Genomic DNA, 17849 nt, shown 5'->3' on the forward strand with positions numbered 1-17849 from the left:
CCTTTAAAACCACATCCTGCATACAGTCACGGAACGACGTTTTCATGTGGCTGCGAAAAAAAAAAACCAGCCTCTCCCCGAGTTAAGATAAATGACAATGAAGGAAACAAAAAAACGCTTTTTACGGAGCAGCGGAGCCGCCCCTTGACGACGTGGGGAAATTTAAATCACCTTCCGAGGCATCGAGGAAGGTGGAAATGCTGAAATGGGAAAGGAGTTTTTATTTGGTTTTAAGAGATCTTTAAAATTAGAGGATTTTCCATGACCAGGTTTGGTACTTTCTTTTTGGTTTTTTTGGTTTTTTCTGACTCTGATTCTTTTTTTTTTTGTTAGCGGTTTTTTGTACGATTTCCGAGGGTCACGTGAAGACCCTTTTGTCGGGGTCCGAGGGTGGGGGAGACAGTCCCCCTCGGAAGTCAATCCACTTTACCGGAAGCGACCATCGGACTTCATATTCACGCCCGCGAGGGGTTCTTTTTTTGACTCAAGACCGAGGCGCGAAGAATATTTAATCCCATTGAGTCAGCGTCCTGCAGGTAAGACGGGTGGCTCCATCATCGTTCGGATCAATGGATGTACTGCAGGTAAAGAAGTTCCCGCCCTCCGCCCTGATTTCCCAGTTTTTTTTAAACCCCCCTAGTTAGCTGGCCACAACCCTTCAGGGTTGTGGTAAGCTATAAATTAAATAGCTTTGCTTTCCGCCGACCCGCTATCCCAATCCCTGCCCTTTTCACATGCCCGTGAGAGGCGTCGGAAGAACTCCGGAAAAAGCAGATGGCCGTTCCTGTACACAACCTCTCATGGATTCCCCATATGCCCTCGTCGGGCATCGCCTTCACCCGGTTTTCTCCATGTCGCGTGCAACCCCGGATAAAAAGTCCAGTGAGCGAAGACGTAATCATCAAAAAGAGTGGTGAGTGAGTTCCGAGGGCACTATATACAGGAAGTGGGGTGTATGGCGCCGGCGAAGCGCTCAAGTCCGAGGCCTAACATTCCTAACAAATTTCCAAGGTCCGAGGGGGGAAACTTCCGACTTCCGAGGGTAGGCAGGACCCGCCAGGAATGGCACATGTAAATCGGACTTTCGGTGATGGGGCCAAATCGTATATATATATACCGAAAAACCCCCAAGCAAATTCTCCTACTTTCTTCTTTTTTTCCCTATATTTCCAAATCTTCAACTTTCCACCGGCAGGACCAGGGAAACATCCAACCACTTACAAAACCTTTTAATTTACTTCATTCCAGACGTTATCTGACTCCAGATCTATACCTGGTGACTCGAACCGACTTTTACCTATAACTCCCTGAAACGGCCTAATTTCGTCAATCCAAGACCACCATCGTGTTCGTCTCGTCCGTCTGATTCGATTGGTACCACTTCTATTAATTTTCGTCGAGCCCCCATCGAAATAACTACCTAAAACATGCTATCCAACGACCTTCTTTCCTACTCCATCATGAGAAACGGCGACAGAGCCGTGACCCACTCGTGCTCCCACTACGCCCCTGCCGTGCAGTATGTGGACTCTGCCAGGGTCTCCCTTCCGCCAATCACGAGCGTGAACGGTCTAACGGAAGATAACTTGACTTCTCTCAATAACTTCACCACCACCAGAAGTCTCCTGGGCCTCCAAAGCTACGGATTCAACCAGAACCAGCCCACGTACCGTTCGGCCTCGGAACTGTCGCAAGGCGGTTCCCCTAGACTCTCTTCTTCAAGTGAGTACCTGAATAATCCAGTCCAAGCCTCCTCGCCAGTGTCTGGAAGTGCTTCTCCACAACTTGCCAGTGCTGATTTCAGTGAAAAGAAGCGTCGCCAGAGACTTGGGCCCAGTTGTGATTCTTGTAGAGCAAGAAAAGTCAAGTGTAACGCTGAAGTTATACTTTTAAGCAGAAACGTCGAAGAAGAAGAGGCTGAAGAGATGCAGCTGCTTGGAGAAGCTTCCAGAGGGAAGCTTTTAGCTGGAGAAGCTGTTTTGCTTGAAGAGTCGTTTTCTTTGGTCATTTCTAATGGCAAATTGGTGAAATTTAGACCTTGTTCGTCTTGTGCTACTAGAGAACTCGATTGCTGTTTTTCTAAAGGTTTTACTAAAGAAGATATCGTTCACAGCAAAAGATCAAGTTCTTTGAGTGCCGTTGGGTCAGTTTCCGTGCTTTCTCTGCCCAAGGCGCCTCTGAGAGTGAAGAAGCGTCTGGACGTGGCTGCACTGGCTAGAAAGAGCTCTTGTGCGGCTTGTAGGAAGAGAAAGGTGAAGTGTGTGATGAATGTGAAGTTGAATAAGTGTGTGGGGTGTGTGAAGAAGGATAGTGAGTGCAGCTTCACCTAGAGAGCGACGAAGGAGCGATCTAGGTGCTTACATTTAACCTAGCGAACGACGAAGGAGTGAGCTAGACAATGCCGACCCCTAGGGAGCTCCAAAGGAGCGACCTAGGCATCAAAATTTGACCTAGCGAGCGACGAAGGAGCGAGCTAGACGATGCTTATTCCCAGATTTAATCTAGATCGCTCTCTGGAGCTCTCTAGACAACCCAGAGGTCAAAATTGACCCTCCTGGCACTCCAGAAACCATCATTTCCATCTAAAGAAGCCCTGGAAACTGCTTTCCCACGAATTCACTCATTTAACTCCCCACACCATTCCATTTCCAGCATTGCATCACCAAAACATCCCCAACACAACAAAAATAAGAAGGCAGCTGCCTGCAACTTCGTTCATTTCATGGGTTTCAAAAATCCCCTCAAACAAAAAAACAGTCATTTTCAACAAGGACTATAAAGAAAAAGTTTACAGCATTTTATACATAGTAGTATTGGTACGGGTACTAATAGAATTTTTAACAGTTTAAAGAGAGCGTAGTTGAAGTATAGTTATAGCATGGGGTTCTTACTTCCGAATTGGAATCAGTACTTATTACTCATTAGTTAGTACTTATTACTTGTTACTCGTAAGTTAGTACTTATTACTACTTGTAACTCATTACTTTATAATCATTGGTTAATACTTATTACTTATTAGTTAGTACTTGTTACTTGCTACTTATTACTACTTACTACTTATTAGTACTTCTACTTATTACTTATTACAACTTGTAACTCGTAACTCTATTATCCTTAGTTACTTGTTGCTTAACACTCACTACTGATTACTTTATGTTAACTACATATCACTTACTACTTACTACTTAGTACTTACTCACTACTCACTACTTACTACTTATCACTTACTACTTATTACTTAGCACCACTTGTAACTCATAGCTCTATAATCATTAGTTACTTGTAAGTCATTACTTAATGATAACTTATGATTACTCTATGTTAACTAATTTTACTATCAATCACTTCTCGACAACTACTTCTACTTGTCACTGATTACTCTATAACCACTAGTAATTATTACTTATTGCTTCATGACAGTCAATGTACTTATTACTTATTACTTATTACTTACTACTTACTACTAATTTCTCACTATTTACTACTAATTCCTATTTGATGATACTACTTATTACTGATTCTTGATAATCACTAGTCACAAATTGGTACTCAGTACTTGACAGTTATTAGTTACTTGTTACTCATTACTTGATGATAACTGCTCAATATGTGGTACTCAGTATTTGATTATCACTTACTGATTACTTGATGATCATCAGATACTTACTCGTTGGTTAATGTTACTACTTACTACTTAATGCTTGATGATATCTAGTTATACTTGACTACTTATTACTCATGACTTAGTGACAACAACTTATTACTTGTACTTGATGTTAACTACTTAAGTCTTACTACTTATTACTTGTATTAAATTAATAAAAACTACTTGATGTTTGGTCCTTAATTCTTATGATTAAGTACTTGTACTCGTTACTTGTTACTCTGTAATCATTAGTTACGTAGTACTTGGCTACTTATTACTTAATGATAACTACTTATTACTTACTACTTAATGGTAATCACTATTCACTTAACATTGGTTAGGTGCTAGTCAATACTTATTGATAACCTCTTAATAATTAGTAGTTGACGATACCTTCTACTTATACTACTTGTTAATTATAAGTTTATTAATACTTAATGATACTGTTACTTAGCTACTTGGTTTATTAATATTAATTGATTACTTTTGACTTGTACTTATACTGATAAATAGTTATACTTGGTTACTCGGTTACTAATTGTTCTTAATTAATACACTTGTGTTACTCATTACTTGTTACTTACTAATTGTTACTTACTATCATTGATACTCATTAGCCACCTATTTTCAAGTAAGTATACATACTTGATACCCAAAACTTAATTACTAGTACTTTTTCATTACCTGCTACTTCCCAGCAACTTTTGCTTGATAGAAGTCACTCATTGGTCATCTTATACTTATAAGATTACTTATAACTGATTGCTTGTTACCCAAAAAATAACATTGTAACTATATTCTATTGTTATTTAGGTAAAATATTCTAGCTAATGGTCAGGAAAGGATATACGATGATTTCGTTAATAACTGACAAAGAACACTCTTCTGGGGCATTTGATAGAAAGAGTACTTCTCTAGGATAAATAGTATAAAGAGTACTCTTTTTGGATTACCAACGCAGATATCTTTAGATAACCAATATAGAAAGTACTCTTCCTGGGTAACTAACATAGATAGTACTCTCCTTGGATAAGTAGTAGGAGGTTCTCTTACTTAGTGAAATGATATAGATATAAAGAGTACTCTTCTTGAAGAACTCACATAGTTAGCACTTTTTAGTCAATTATCCTAGAAAGTACTCTTCTTAGTCAAATAATTCAGACGGTACTCTTCTTGATTCAATAAAATGAAGAGTACTCTTCTTAGACAACTGGTATAGAAAGTACTTTTTTTTGAATAACTCACACAAATAGTTCTCTTCTTAGTCAAATATCATAGGAAGTACTCTTCTTGACCAAATGATATAGAAAAAACTCTTCTTGACTAAATATCATAGGAAGTACTCTTCTTAGTGCAATGTTATAGAGAGTCCTCTTTAGATAAAGATGGTACAACACCACTTCCAGCCACTGACCTGATTGAATCATGCAACTCACTTTCCATATCAGCATTTAATAACCTTTGACTTAATAAACTTTGATTACAAAAACCCAGAGTCCCCAAATACCTCTTTTCCGTACTTTCCTCTAAGTAACCTCATCTTTAACTGCTTTCATTGCTTTCACTTCCTTTCACTTCCATTCACTGCCCTTAACTTCCTTTCAGTGCCCTTCAGTGTCCTTCACTTTCATCCACTTTCTTTCACTTTCTTTCAGTGCCCTTCAGTGTCCTTCAGCTTCCATTCAGTGCCTTCACTTACGATAAGTACCATTGAGAGCCTTTCACCCTCATCTGATACAACGCATAAAACGCCTCAATCTCTTCAGTCCCCACCCATTCATCCATCTCCAACATCTCCAATATCGTAAACCGCTTATCTGGCTCTTCGCTCCCGTCAAACGGCTGGAACCCTACTTCTTCGTTTTCCTTATACGGCGGAAGCCCAGCTGGCTCTTCATGATACTCCAGGTACGCCGAATACACTCCAGAAGACGACCCAGTCAGCACTTCCAGCTCACTTTCCGAATACGGAGGCGGTTGTTCGATATTCAGGTAATCTGGATACACCCAGAGCTCAGGCGGCAGTTGTTGGATAACAGCAGTTATTATACAGTTATAGGCTGCTGTAACTTCACAAATGTGTCTTCTGTGGGCCATAGAAGTGTTGTTTTCTTGGATTATAAGGATTGTAGCATTGTTGGTTTCAAGGTGGTGTTTGAGGTCGTTTCGGCTGATTATTTGGATGCTTTGCGTGGGTTCCGGGAGGGTTAGGTTGGATTCCCGTTCGTAGATGTAACAGATAACGAATTTCATGGGGAGTGGTGGGGGAGGAGGAGGAGGTGGAAGGTGGAGGTGGAGGTGAGATGGAGGTGAAGGGAGTTGGAGTTGGAGGTTTCCAAAGAGGGTAAGAATAAGAAGGGAGGAAGGAAGGAGAGGGAGAAGAAGAAGAGATACTAATTATTTGAATTTATTGGGTAAGTATTGGAAGGAATAGGGAAGTACAGTTGCCTGGAAAGAAGAGTAGATCAGGTGCTTCGATGGAGATATCAAAAAGCGAGATTGGTTAATAAAAGATGTGTATTTTATGATTTTGGTTGGAATATGGATGTATGTTAAGGTATTGGAAGGTATTGGAGTTGGAATTGGACACTATCCACATCTTTATCTGAAGGCATTTCGTTCCTCTCTTCAGAGTCTTTAAGTGACTTCTCTCTGACCCATCTTCTTCTATTCCTTCTTCAATTTGGCTTGATTTTCCCTTCTTCTGGTTACAACCTTCACTAAGGCTACTGCTAGTATAACCAAAGAAGCCATCCAGTACAAGGCCATTTCGTCTCGTTGCCCTTTAAGCAAAGCACCAAAGTAACAAACCAAACTGTAGCAAATTACACCAACATATGCAAATAATACAGAAGAGTAGAACCTGTTGAAAGGAACACACCGAGTCATGCCCCACTGCAAAAGAACCTGGAAAAACATTCCCCAAAACATGTACTGACTTCTTTTATCCATTGGAAGGCATTTATTGATTTCGTGTTGAATTTGAGTCACATCACCTGCCAAACACGAAAGGTCTGGAGACCTTTTACAGTCTTCTCTAGCTTTATCGCTGCATGTTTCAGAATAAGCCATTTTGGCTAAAAATGATTCATCACATATTTGGTTTGCTGCTTTTAAACAACTGCTGTAGCTTTTGTTTAGACATATTCTTTCGTCTTGGGTCAATCCAGTCCTGTCAAGAACTTCAGACGGAGTAGCCAGAAACGTCAAATATGTCATAAGAAGCAAGTGAACCGAAAAAAGTGTCAAGCCCAAAAAGAAGGCACATCCTGGGTAAACCTGAAAAAGGGTCTTCTTTGTAGGTTTTGAGTTTCTGGTTTTCATGCTTTGGAGTATAAGCCCATGTGGACTCTACCAGCCTTAAGTAGTCCAGGATCTGAAGAAATGGTTTGAAATTGGTTACAAGTAAGTAACAGAGAGTGTTTGGAGACCTATTTTGGTCAATAAGTGCACCTACTTTATACTCTGAAACATGGCCCAAACAGGATCTACAACTTGAAACACATGTACTGATCATTTCTGGAATATTATCCATGCTTTCCCCACTCCACCTGGAATTACCTCTAACCCTTGGGCTATCTATAGTACATGGAAAGGCAGTACCAGGCGGCCTTTAGAATACCTTAACTGGCACTTTCCCACAGACATGTTTCAGATTGAGTAAGCATGTTTCACTAGAACGTCATCCTCATCGGATTCATTTGCCTTTGCCTTTTCTGCGTCTGCCAAGACTATAGGCTCCTTTTCACAGAGTCTTCCTCAAGCTGCTGCAAGTTCTCGACCTCACCGTCATCCCATTCATAGAACAACATAAATGTGCCCTGAGAGTTCAAAAGAAGAAGAAGAAGAAGAAGAAGAGTTTTTGGTGTCTGGGAATTCTGGAATGAACTATATTGTTACTTTGGCTTTAGAGAATGGAGAGGTGTGCCGTAAAAGAATAAGGTTGAATGAGTTTTAATGTACTATTTTGGGGATTTAATGGAGGATTTGTGGTACTTTGTTTGGTGGAACGTGCCAGTAACTGTAGATAACCTACTCCAAGAGGTATAATGAGAAAGGAGAGTTTTGGCTGTTTATGGAGATCAAAAGGGACTTACTTGAAGAAGCTTCCGTTTCAATGGACAGAAATGACAGTTATCAGAATAAAAAACGTAGAAGATTTCTGAAGAGCCTGGGCTTAAGACCAAACTGTAGTAAAAGTGAAGAGTTAGTATACGGCAGCTGATGAAATTGGTAAAACTGGGCTTCTTCCGAGTATCAATCTTTAAAACATGTTCGGTTTCTTTTCAACTGTTGCTTAGAATCCATCTAGCCTTCACTTTTGGGGGCACTGGTAGAGACAATGTTGGCTGAATGCAATTGAAGATTAGTACGATTTGGTGAAATGAAATATGGGATAGATAGAACTTGGCAAATAGCTAGAACAGGTTTTACACGGGATCGCTGGATGAGCGTTGAGAAGAGTTTAACTTGAAGAGTATGTGAATGTCTTGTGGTAAAGAGAGGTCTGAAGAAGGCTGAAGGTGGATGTTTATTTGACCTTTTTAGCAATTATTAAAGGATATCTACATCAGTTAAACAGAAAAACATCATGAGTTCAATTATACTTTGTCATGTTGGGTGAGTCAATGGTGCTCTCCTTCTGTCCAGCTTTCAGGAGCCAGAGACATAATCTGAAGAAAAGAAGAAAAGCATGATGTTTAGATAAGAAATTCATGCTGGGTAGGAGTGTATTTTAAATGTAGTATAGTGCTACTTTGGACTATTTAGGTGGAGGGAAGAAAGAAGTAGGTGGTAGAAGAGGCTTGTTGAATGGATAAAAACTGAATATAACTTGAAGACGAAAGTGGACAACTTTAGAGGTTTAGTAAATTGTATAATGTTGTTTTGGAGCCTTTTGATTGTTTTTGGATGGTTTTGAGGTGATAAGTGGAGATATCTATATAGGGTTATGCTTGGAGACACAGAAGAGGCCAGTAACTGCAATTGAATTACATAAGAAGTCTTTGGATAACCAGAAAAAGCTACAATCGGGTTTTTGTAGAGACTTTAAAAGAAAGAGAGCTATTTCAGAGAAAAATAACTCCATTTGTGGTGGTTTAACTGGACAGTTCCATAGACAACATATAAAAGTGAACATGGTGAGGTATCCGACTCCAGAGAGAGCTTTAGAGTCCCAAAAAGACACCAAACTTCTCTTCTTGATGCACTTTCAAAAATCCAATTAACCCACGGGCCTCGTTTTACCCACCTGGCGTTTTGTCTTGTGAGTGTATTCCTCTTTGGTCGAGAAAGAAGGGAGATAAGGAAAGTCCACGAAAAGTGACCGCTTTTTTCTGAAAAAAGGATAAGATAGTTAGGGACACCGTGGAAGTTCAAAAACGGAAATTACAAGCTTCCATTTGGTCTTTCCTCTTTGGGTATCTCCTCGTCTGACCTTCAGCTGTCTTTCCATTAACTGAGTGAATTCAGGGAATTCTTAATTTGACGGACTCTAAAGATATTCAAGAGTTATAAGGGAACTCAAGGTTTCTAATAATCCAATTTTCAGCGAAATCGGTTCACTGGTTAGGGAGAAAAGTCAAGTAAAGTGACCATATGGAGCCCAAAATGAGATATCTCCAAGTGACGTCCTTTTCACCAATCAAAGACTTCTGAAAACCATGAAGAACGTAATTTCCAATTTAATTCTAGCCAATTGACCCAAACAGCTTCCCAAAAAGTCCACTTCCACGACCATTACTTACCCCCATTCCATTAACCAACTACCACCACTAAACACTCAAGTATCTCCACACGCACCCAACCAATCCCCTTCAAACTCCTCGTCCATAAACTTCACTTCCCTTTTCACCCAAAAATCCAAAATCCAACGCAATCTACAAACCCCAGCCCAAAATCCATATCCACCACTTTTACCCCCAAAATTCATAAAAACAGCCATAACTCGCCCAAAAATCGCCGCAGCACGCTCAGATTTCTACATAAACAACCCATAACAAATATCAACCAACCCACACCTCTCAAATTAACCTTTCCTTCATCCCCCCATTCCACCCCATCTATACCCTCCAAACCGGTTTCCCTCCATACAATCGTTACAGTGGCCGAGTGGTTAAGGCGACACCCTGCTACTTTCCTTAGCAGCCTAGGTGTTGGGCATTGCCTGCGCAGGTTCGAATCCTGTCTGTGACGTTATTTTTTTTCAAAGTCTTATCGTTTGTTGAGAAACGTCACATGACCACAACTCCCTATTCCCCAAGTTCCACAATTTTTTCCAATATCTACAACTACTCCAAAACAAATACAATTCGATGGACCCCACAAACGACCCAAACTTCACGCCGCCCTCTCTCAACAGAGATATAGAGCCCCCCGCAAACTCAGACAAAATCCCCCAAAACATGCCCATCCAGCCGCTTGTTTTGGCTGATTTGGGCGGCGACGTCGATGCTCCAACGCCCCATCCGTCCGTGGCGGCCAGCGGGAAGCCTGAAAAGGAGCCCACGCTGCAATTCCACCTGAAAATCCCCAGAAAACATACGGATTTGATGAACTCGCTGAGTGACGAGGAGCTCCAGGAACAGCTCCAGCAACCTCCAAAAGCTGTACAGAAACAGAGCGTGGACGATGAAGAATTGCCCAGGATTCTTCCTCCTACGATCAAGGTGAAGCTGCTGCAGATTGCTGATCTTGAGGAGGTGCCTCATGGCGTGCAAAGACAGGCGAAGACGCTTGACGAGTATGAGTTTCCGTCTCACCGGTTGGCGACGACGCTTCTGGACGATTCCAAGTATCCTTTGGTGATTGTGGCGTGTGGGTCATTTTCGCCAATCACGTATTTGCACTTGAGAATGTTTGAAATGGCGCTTGACGCTATCACTGAACAGACACGGTTTGAAGTGGTGGGTGGATACTATTCGCCAGTTTCTGATAATTATAAGAAACAAGGGTTGGCGCCAGCGCATCACCGCGTGAGAATGTGTGAGTTGGCATGCGAAAGAACGTCGCTGTGGCTTATGGTGGACGCCTGGGAGTCGTTGCAGTTGAAATATACGCGTACAGCGTTGGTTTTGGACCATTTCAACGAGGAAATCAATGTCAAGCGAGGCGGTATCCGTACGCAGCTGGGCGAGAGACGAGGCGTGAAAATCATGCTTTTGGCCGGCGGCGACTTGATAGAATCCATGGGTGAGCCAGATGTATGGGCCGACCAGGACTTGCACCATATTTTGGGCAAGTACGGGTGTCTTATCGTGGAACGGACCGGTTCCGACGTTAGAAGCTTCTTGTTGAGTCACGATATCATGTACGAGCACCGGCGCAACGTGCTAGTGATCAAACAGCTCATTTACAATGACATTTCGTCAACCAAGATCCGCTTGTTCGTGCGCCGTGGCATGTCTGTACAATATCTCTTGCCCAACTCCGTCATCAGGTATATTCAGGAGCACAAGCTATATATCAACGACACCGAGCCTGTGAAACAGGTGATGAGCGATAAGGCTGATTAGGTGGCCCCGTCTAGAAGGGGGGCCGCCTAGATGGCCTCCTTCCAGAGCGCCTTCAACATTTCATACCGCGCCGGAAGCCTAAGGTAATGAAATTTCATAGAGATGGTGTCTCTCACACGGATATGACGGCCTTGTGCAAAGTTTAGAAATAGACGTTCGACTTTTCCCTCGTTTTTGAAAACGTGCCAAAAGTTGACAAAGATCTCGTCCTGAGTGAGCGCCTTGTTGCTCATATGGAGCCAATTGGTCGATTGCACGCCTCCTCGGGACTCAAATACAATGCCTCCTTGCAAACGCCGGGAGTTCTTGAGCTTCAAGAGAAGCACAAATATCGGGTACATGTTGAGCACCACCAACAACTTATTGGTCCATTTTTCTGCCGTCAAGATGATGGCTTTGGCAACATAAAAAAGCAAATAGAAGGCAAACGTTGTGGGAAGCAAATACACTAATATGGTGAACAAGAGCGTTCCCAAAAGCAACCTATCCACACGAAACTGCTCCTCGTCAAGGTTATCAATACGTTGACGCAAAACATTGTATTTTTTACCTCGAAACAACTGCCACAACGATTTCAACGCTTCCACTTGCCGATGGTACACTTTGGTGGTCACCACGGTGAAAAAATGGATATGGAGCGTCACCACGGTGATATAGTCCATGAGCGCTGCCAACAGGAACAGGATTCCCATGAAACAGATGCATTTAAAGATGGTTTTGATGGCGCCAAACACCGGTTCGGCCAGAGCGTACTTGATGGTTATTTGGAGAATTGCACTCCACGCATTTAACGTCCACATGAACATCAGGCCCATGAACTGGCCAAGTTCGTCGTTTAATTTGAACCCGTACGGGTGTTCTGCCGAAACCCATTGGATCAACGAACCAAGATACTGAAGGGCCCAGTCGTTAAGCACCTTTTCGTTGAGGATCGCCAATATGGGTTCCTGTTCTCTGGTGAAAAGTCTGTACATAGTCACGCCAATTAAAACGTCGTTGACAATGAGCCAGATGGAGTTATAAAGGTTGATGTAGTTGGAGTTGTTGATGTTGTACTTTTCGTTGTACAGTGGAAGCTGCAAGAGTCTGGGCCAGTCTGACTTTGGATCGGTAAGAATCGCCAGGTTTCGATAAAACAAGAACTGCGCCGGGAAGTATGCAATTTGGCGAAGGCGTAGGTCGAGTTGTTTAAAAAAAGCTGATTTTTCCACCAACGATCCATTGAAAAAGTCCGAATTTAGACCTCCAATGAACCATATAAGCACGGAAAGAATGCAAGAAACAACAAAACAAAGCAAACGAGCTGCCCAGGACGGAAACCAGTATGCTGGCTTCGAAGGAAGACGCCATGCTTGCTTATTAAGCTTGTTTAGTAGAGCTCTATCACTCTGACAAAAGTTGATTTTCTCAAGCACCTCTTCCCCAAACACGTCTGACGTGACCCTGGAGCCCAAACCTTCCACGTGGACCTTCTGAGACACTCTTTGGCCCGTGCTTTGAAGCAAAATGGCGTCCACAGAGAAGTATTCCAAGTTTCGTAGGTTTGGCGGGTCAAACGTCACCAAAGTGTACGAATTTCCGTCTTCTTTCGCCACCAAGCGGTCCACAGAACCGTTATACACCAACGTAGGGCCTTTTCCTTCTCTGTTAAGCCCTCCCACGACTTCCATACCGCCTAAATCACCTGGAACGACCTGGTAAGCCTGAACCACCACTATCGCCAGCGCCAACCTGTGCCCAACCAAAACAGCCTCTCCACGTCTTTTCCGTGCCACATCCACAGGCAAATACACGTGCACGTGCATCCCAACACCTATAATTCAGCCCCAAAACTGTCCCTTCGTAGGTACCGAGAACTGTTATTCAAGTGCTGGTAAAAGCCCTCTTTCCGTTTAAGCGGCAGCGATTCCGGGCTTGTAGATACAGAGTAAGCTTCTGAGAAACTCACACGAGGCAGCAAATGCGGTTTTCCAGCTTTTCCAGCCCAATCTGGCTTTTCCACTGTTTCTTTGACTTTGTACCGTGGGAAGACCAAACGGTTACAGACGGCGACGAAAATGAAATATAGGCAAGTTAGGGCGGCGGAGACGATGGTGAGTCTGAAAAATACGCCTTTCTGGTGCAATTCGGTGAATACAGCCAGGGCAGTGGATTCCATGAAAAGGTGGTATCGTGAGGTGGTTTTTGGTGAGAATCAGGTATATAAGGGCCTGGGAGGGGGTTTGGGAATTGGGAGGTTTTGGGTGATTTTGATGGGAATTTCGGGTTCTGGGGGTTTCTGAGGCGGAGATTTCGATGGTGGTGGTCTTTTTTTGGGGAAATTTGGACGTAGGGCGGGTTTTGGTGGATGTGTGGTGGAACAGGATTGGCTGCGAAAAGAGGGTGAGTGGAGTGTGGTTTGGGATGAGGGGGCGGAGGAGTAGGGAGAGTGTATTGGGTGGATTGCTGGGGTGAAGGGGAGTAGAATGGTGGTTTTGGCTGTCGGAAATGTTGAAAAATGGCCGAAATAGGTCATCTATTGGGGAATGGAACTTGGAGGTACTAGGAAGTCAGCCCAAACAGGTGATTTAGAATTGGAAATGGCAGTAAAGGAAGCCTGAAATGGATTTTGGTTGGTATAGACATCTTAGGAGTCAAAGAATAGGGAAGACTGTGGCACCTTAATATCTCGACCTTCAAGAGAATAACCTATAGTATATATAAAGCAGTCGAATCCGTTGAAAATGATTCAAAATGCTGGAAACGTGGTTCATAGGAGTGCCTAGGGTCACAGGAATATAGTGTATTAGTTTTGGAACACCTTTATAACTGTAACTTCGAGAAATGGTGTTTTAAGTTTTGGACAGAAACGATGAACAACTTGTGTATTAGAAATGGGTCCAATTAGAAGGAAGAGACACCTGGGTGACTTTATTGATGTTAGAAATTACTTGGAAAATGTGATGTGTTTGAATTCCGGAAATTCTACAACTTATGTTCCGTAACTCATATAGTGTATCCATATAGTAGGACAATAAACAATGGTATTAAAGACTGTAGCAAAGTCTCCAAGAGACATTTTTTTAATTTATTATTTGTGAACATTATAGAATGGAGAAGTAGTTTAAGCGTTTTTGTTCTTTTGTAGCTACTTGGGCATGTATTGATGGTGCTTCATGTACCTCTACTATACATATATGAGTGTTCAGAGAAGTCCATGAAAGGAATGTGAAAAAGACATATAAGTATTTTTTCGAATTGCCTTGAAAGAAAACAGTGCCAGAGAACCTACTTTGACCATTTTCGGTTCCCTGTTGAAGATATGGACACTTTTCACTGAAGTGTTTCATAAACTAAGACATATTCATATAGACATATACAAATCAACAGTAATACACTCAAAAGTATACCACAATAGTCTTAACATCCTCTTTAGCTTCCCTTTATGTCTTTTGAACTGATGAAAGCCGAAATGGTTGAAATTTCTCAAATTACACTTAAGGGCATATACTCACTCGTAGACTATAGATATGTATACCAATACGTTACAAAAAGCAGAAAAAGACACATCCTATCTCTAATTCGCCTTCCTGGTTCCTGAATGGTCTCTTAGTAACCAATAATGTATAGTATTTTTCATAGTCTATATACATAGAGCATCTATTTTTCAATACCCAACCTTGTAGTATTGAAGCAAGCATACCAGTATCTTCAAGGTAAACTACCCAGTAGTTCCTTCTAATCCTTCCAGTGGACTTCTGGTCAACAGCATTACCTGTAACATTCTGTCTTTACTCGTTGCTTTCACTCATTGTAGTCATTTTGTGCATACCCTAACTTAAACAGAAAAGCTGGCGTTTCTTGAAGGTTTGGGCGACAGAGGTCTCTTTGACGTGCTATCCTTTCTCGCTGGAGGAGTTCCTGGAGCTGGAGGCTGGATATTGGCTCCAGAATCAGTGTCTGAATTAACAGGAACGCCTATAAGCGAAGACGCAGACGAAGTAGGTGTAAGAGAGCCTCCAGACAACGCCAAGTACTTGTGTTCCTTATAAAGAACCCATTTCACGTAGCAAACGGCAATCAAAAACAACGAAAAACAGCCTGCCATGAACAAAAACACAACTTGTGGGAACAGCCATGATTTCAACGCAAACTTATAAAGCGCCAATAACGAAAGAGGCATGATAATGGATAAAGTGTTCTTGATAAGGGCCATGCCGCCGAAAACTTCACCAATTCGCAGTTCTGGGTAGAACTTGACAATGGACGAGTTCATGGCTGGGCCAGCCAACGTCGCCAAAGACGAAAACACCAAACACACCAAGAAAAGCACGCCAGAATTGGCCATAGAAAGCAACACCATGGCAACAATCTCAATGATAAACGCCAGCGCAATCATGCCAAAATCAACATCGTCAAGGTACTTATGGTGGACTTTGAGTTTAAGGAACCCTTCAAAGAACTTGTGGTGGATAATTGGCGAAAGAACAATAAGCGTGAATGCTCTGGACGAACTGGACGCTGCAAGAAGATGGCCAATATTTGCAGCGCCCCATTTGAACCGCCAAATACCATAAAGAATGTAGATTTCGCCAAGGGGAATAACCAACGAAACCAAGATACATTCCACAAACACAAGCGTGATAACTGCAGTTCTGTATGCTCTGATCGACTGGTGTCTTGAAGCCGGCACGGAATCTTTAGGGTAAAAAATGAGCCTGATGGGACGCAAGAAGTTAAGGTGTCTAAGCAAATTAGAGCTTTTCGTAGTCAACAGAATGTCTTCAGTCATCTGGTCCGCCAGCAGAGACCTAGAAAGCGAACGAGACTTCTGGCGGGCCTTTTCTGACCTGGATTCCGGTAAAACAAACGCCAAAAGCACAATCAAAAGAGCATAAAGACACAATTCACCTTTTAAAGGGAGAAATTCACCTGGAGTGATGGTATTGGCAGCCTCAGCAGGGTTAGCAGACCCGTCAGACTCGTTTTTCCCCAAACGAAGCAAAGCGTTACCAAACAAAGGCCCTGTAGAAAAACCCAAGAAAAGAGCAGCCATATTCACCCCCAAAAAGTACGTTCTCTGGTGAGTTTCAGCGATATCTGAAACGTAACATGACGCCAACGTCACATAACACACAACACCGCCGCCAATGTTCTGCAAAACCTCCGTAAGCACCATCAGCGTAAACTGCAACTCGGAAAAACTCTCCATGACAATAAACTTCAGCAATTTACCACTGAACATGGCCACCACCACAGTTAACATAAATAATTTCCGCCCATACTGGTCCAGAAGCGGCCCCACTTTGCCCAGCGCAAACATAGTGATCACCCCCAGGCACACAGCATAGAACTGTTGAAGTTTCGACACCAACAACTGTGTTTCGGTCGAATCACAAGTCCCTGAACCTTCACTTATAGTGTTACAGGCCAACTTAAACGTCAATGCCTGGCGAGTTCCTTCGCCACAAGTATGAGCCGCAGCAACAAGCCAAATGCAAACGCCCAACATCACCACCGAAGGCCGTTTGAGCCAATGCAAACTTTTATTGTTGGCTCTCTGTTCTCTGAGCCAGGCAGCATCTTCATCCATATGTTCAGCGTCGTTGTCAAGTGCAGTGTAGGTATCGTCAGCGGCGTGCTCCAACACCGTCGAGCCGTCTGGGCCGTCACGGCCTTGGAAACGAGACATGAAGATGAAAAATTGGAAGAAAGAAGGGTTGTGGTGGAAGTGGAGGTTTGTGGAAAAGTGATGAAATAGATAAAGACTGCATATAAGGCACCTTACCTTTTTTCCATAAATTTCGCTAGGCCCAGTGAACCCAGGTGCCGCACGCAGGACAAGCCGTACCAAAGGCCTTTTTAGAAGGTCAGTAAATTAAAGAAAGTGCAAAAAAAGGCTTTTCCAGAGCTTTCTGAATTGTAAGAGGTTTCCCTTTTTTTTTTTACTCGTCCAATCAGAACTCCCGAAGTTTCGGAACGAGCTCGGAAATACGTACACTCCGTGGATTCCCTCCGCTGTGTGTGGCTAGCCAAGAATTCCTCACCAGGGCTTTTGTACTGGATCTGCGTTGAAGCGAGCAAGATGGAGCCGTGGAACAGCTGGCTGTTGTTGGGAGTGTTAGTGTTGTGAATTGACGTGGTCGCCGCTGCCAAATCGGGTAAGACCTGGCGGCGGCTAATTTGGGATCTCTACTTTTTAAGAGTTTTCATTGAGAGATTGAGAGATTGAGAGGTATTCGTTTTCGTTTATGGTTTTTTGTTCAAATTGAGCCGCACAGGTGGGACTGGTGGGTACTGGGAACCACAAAACGAAGGAAAATGACGAACGGGGTTCCACAAAGAGAGGAAGGCTGTTTACCGGGGAAGGACGACTTTGCTTATTTTTTCTGTTTCCTGATTGGCCAGTTGGGGCTGGTTTTGGGTGGGTCTTCTTTTGGGCCTTTTTGGGTGCAAATTGGCGATCTGCATGGCCTTACAGGTACTGGCTCATTGTATGGTGATTTTGCAGCCAGAGAGAGGAAGGCATGGTTTTGGGATTTTGAGAGTGGGAGGGAGTAGAGGGGGTCAAGGGGACCGTTTTGGTGAAATTTGGGCAAATTTTGGACGATTTTGGGTCATTTAGGTGGTACTTGGAGTACGTTCAGAGAGTACTATCCATGTTCTGGAAACAAAGACACCAGTGGCTTAGGTGATGGGAAAACGGTGAA

At 42.8% G+C, this 17849-nt stretch overlaps 5 protein-coding genes and 1 pseudogene across 6 annotated transcripts; 3 read left to right on the top strand and 3 right to left on the bottom strand. All coding sequences in view use genetic code 12, as the record gives it.

Annotated features, from left to right (window-relative positions):
* Positions 1 to 1427: 1427 nt before the first annotated feature.
* On the top strand, positions 1428 to 2330 carry SUT1 (Sut1p; the record flags this gene model as incomplete). The annotated part of the gene is made up of 1 exon (XM_025484423.1): positions 1428 to 2330. The coding sequence occupies one exon, from the start codon at positions 1428 to 1430 to the stop codon at positions 2328 to 2330; it is 903 nt and encodes a 300-aa protein (XP_025342638.1).
* Positions 2331 to 5341: 3011 nt separating this feature from the next.
* CXQ85_000687 (uncharacterized protein) lies at positions 5342 to 5899 on the bottom strand (the record flags this gene model as incomplete). Its single annotated transcript, XM_025484424.1, has 1 exon — positions 5342 to 5899. The coding sequence occupies one exon, from the start codon at positions 5897 to 5899 to the stop codon at positions 5342 to 5344; it is 558 nt and encodes a 185-aa protein (XP_025342639.1).
* A 3844-nt stretch (positions 5900 to 9743) lies between these two features.
* CXQ85_000688 lies at positions 9744 to 9841 on the top strand (annotated as a pseudogene). The gene has a single exon. The product of its transcript is annotated as a tRNA-OTHER (tRNA).
* Positions 9842 to 10050: 209 nt separating this feature from the next.
* On the top strand, positions 10051 to 11160 carry CXQ85_000689 (nicotinamide-nucleotide adenylyltransferase; the record flags this gene model as incomplete). Its single annotated transcript, XM_025484425.1, has 1 exon — positions 10051 to 11160. One exon carries the CDS (start codon positions 10051 to 10053, stop codon positions 11158 to 11160), a length of 1110 nt encoding a protein of 369 aa, XP_025342640.1.
* A 26-nt stretch (positions 11161 to 11186) lies between these two features.
* Positions 11187 to 13318, bottom strand: GPI1 (phosphatidylinositol N-acetylglucosaminyltransferase; the record flags this gene model as incomplete). The annotated part of the gene is made up of 2 exons (XM_025484426.1): positions 11187 to 12891; positions 13011 to 13318. The coding sequence occupies 2 exons, from the start codon at positions 13316 to 13318 to the stop codon at positions 11187 to 11189; spliced, it is 2013 nt and encodes a 670-aa protein (XP_025342641.1).
* A 1659-nt stretch (positions 13319 to 14977) lies between these two features.
* On the bottom strand, positions 14978 to 16831 carry CXQ85_000691 (uncharacterized protein; the record flags this gene model as incomplete). The annotated part of the gene is made up of 1 exon (XM_025484427.1): positions 14978 to 16831. One exon carries the CDS (start codon positions 16829 to 16831, stop codon positions 14978 to 14980), a length of 1854 nt encoding a protein of 617 aa, XP_025342642.1.
* Positions 16832 to 17849: the final 1018 nt, after the last annotated feature.

The sequence above is a fragment of the Candidozyma haemuli genome (assembly GCF_002926055.2).
Source record: "Candidozyma haemuli strain B11899 chromosome Unknown A_2014730914, whole genome shotgun sequence".
NCBI lineage: Eukaryota > Fungi > Ascomycota > Pichiomycetes > Serinales > Metschnikowiaceae > Candidozyma > Candidozyma haemuli.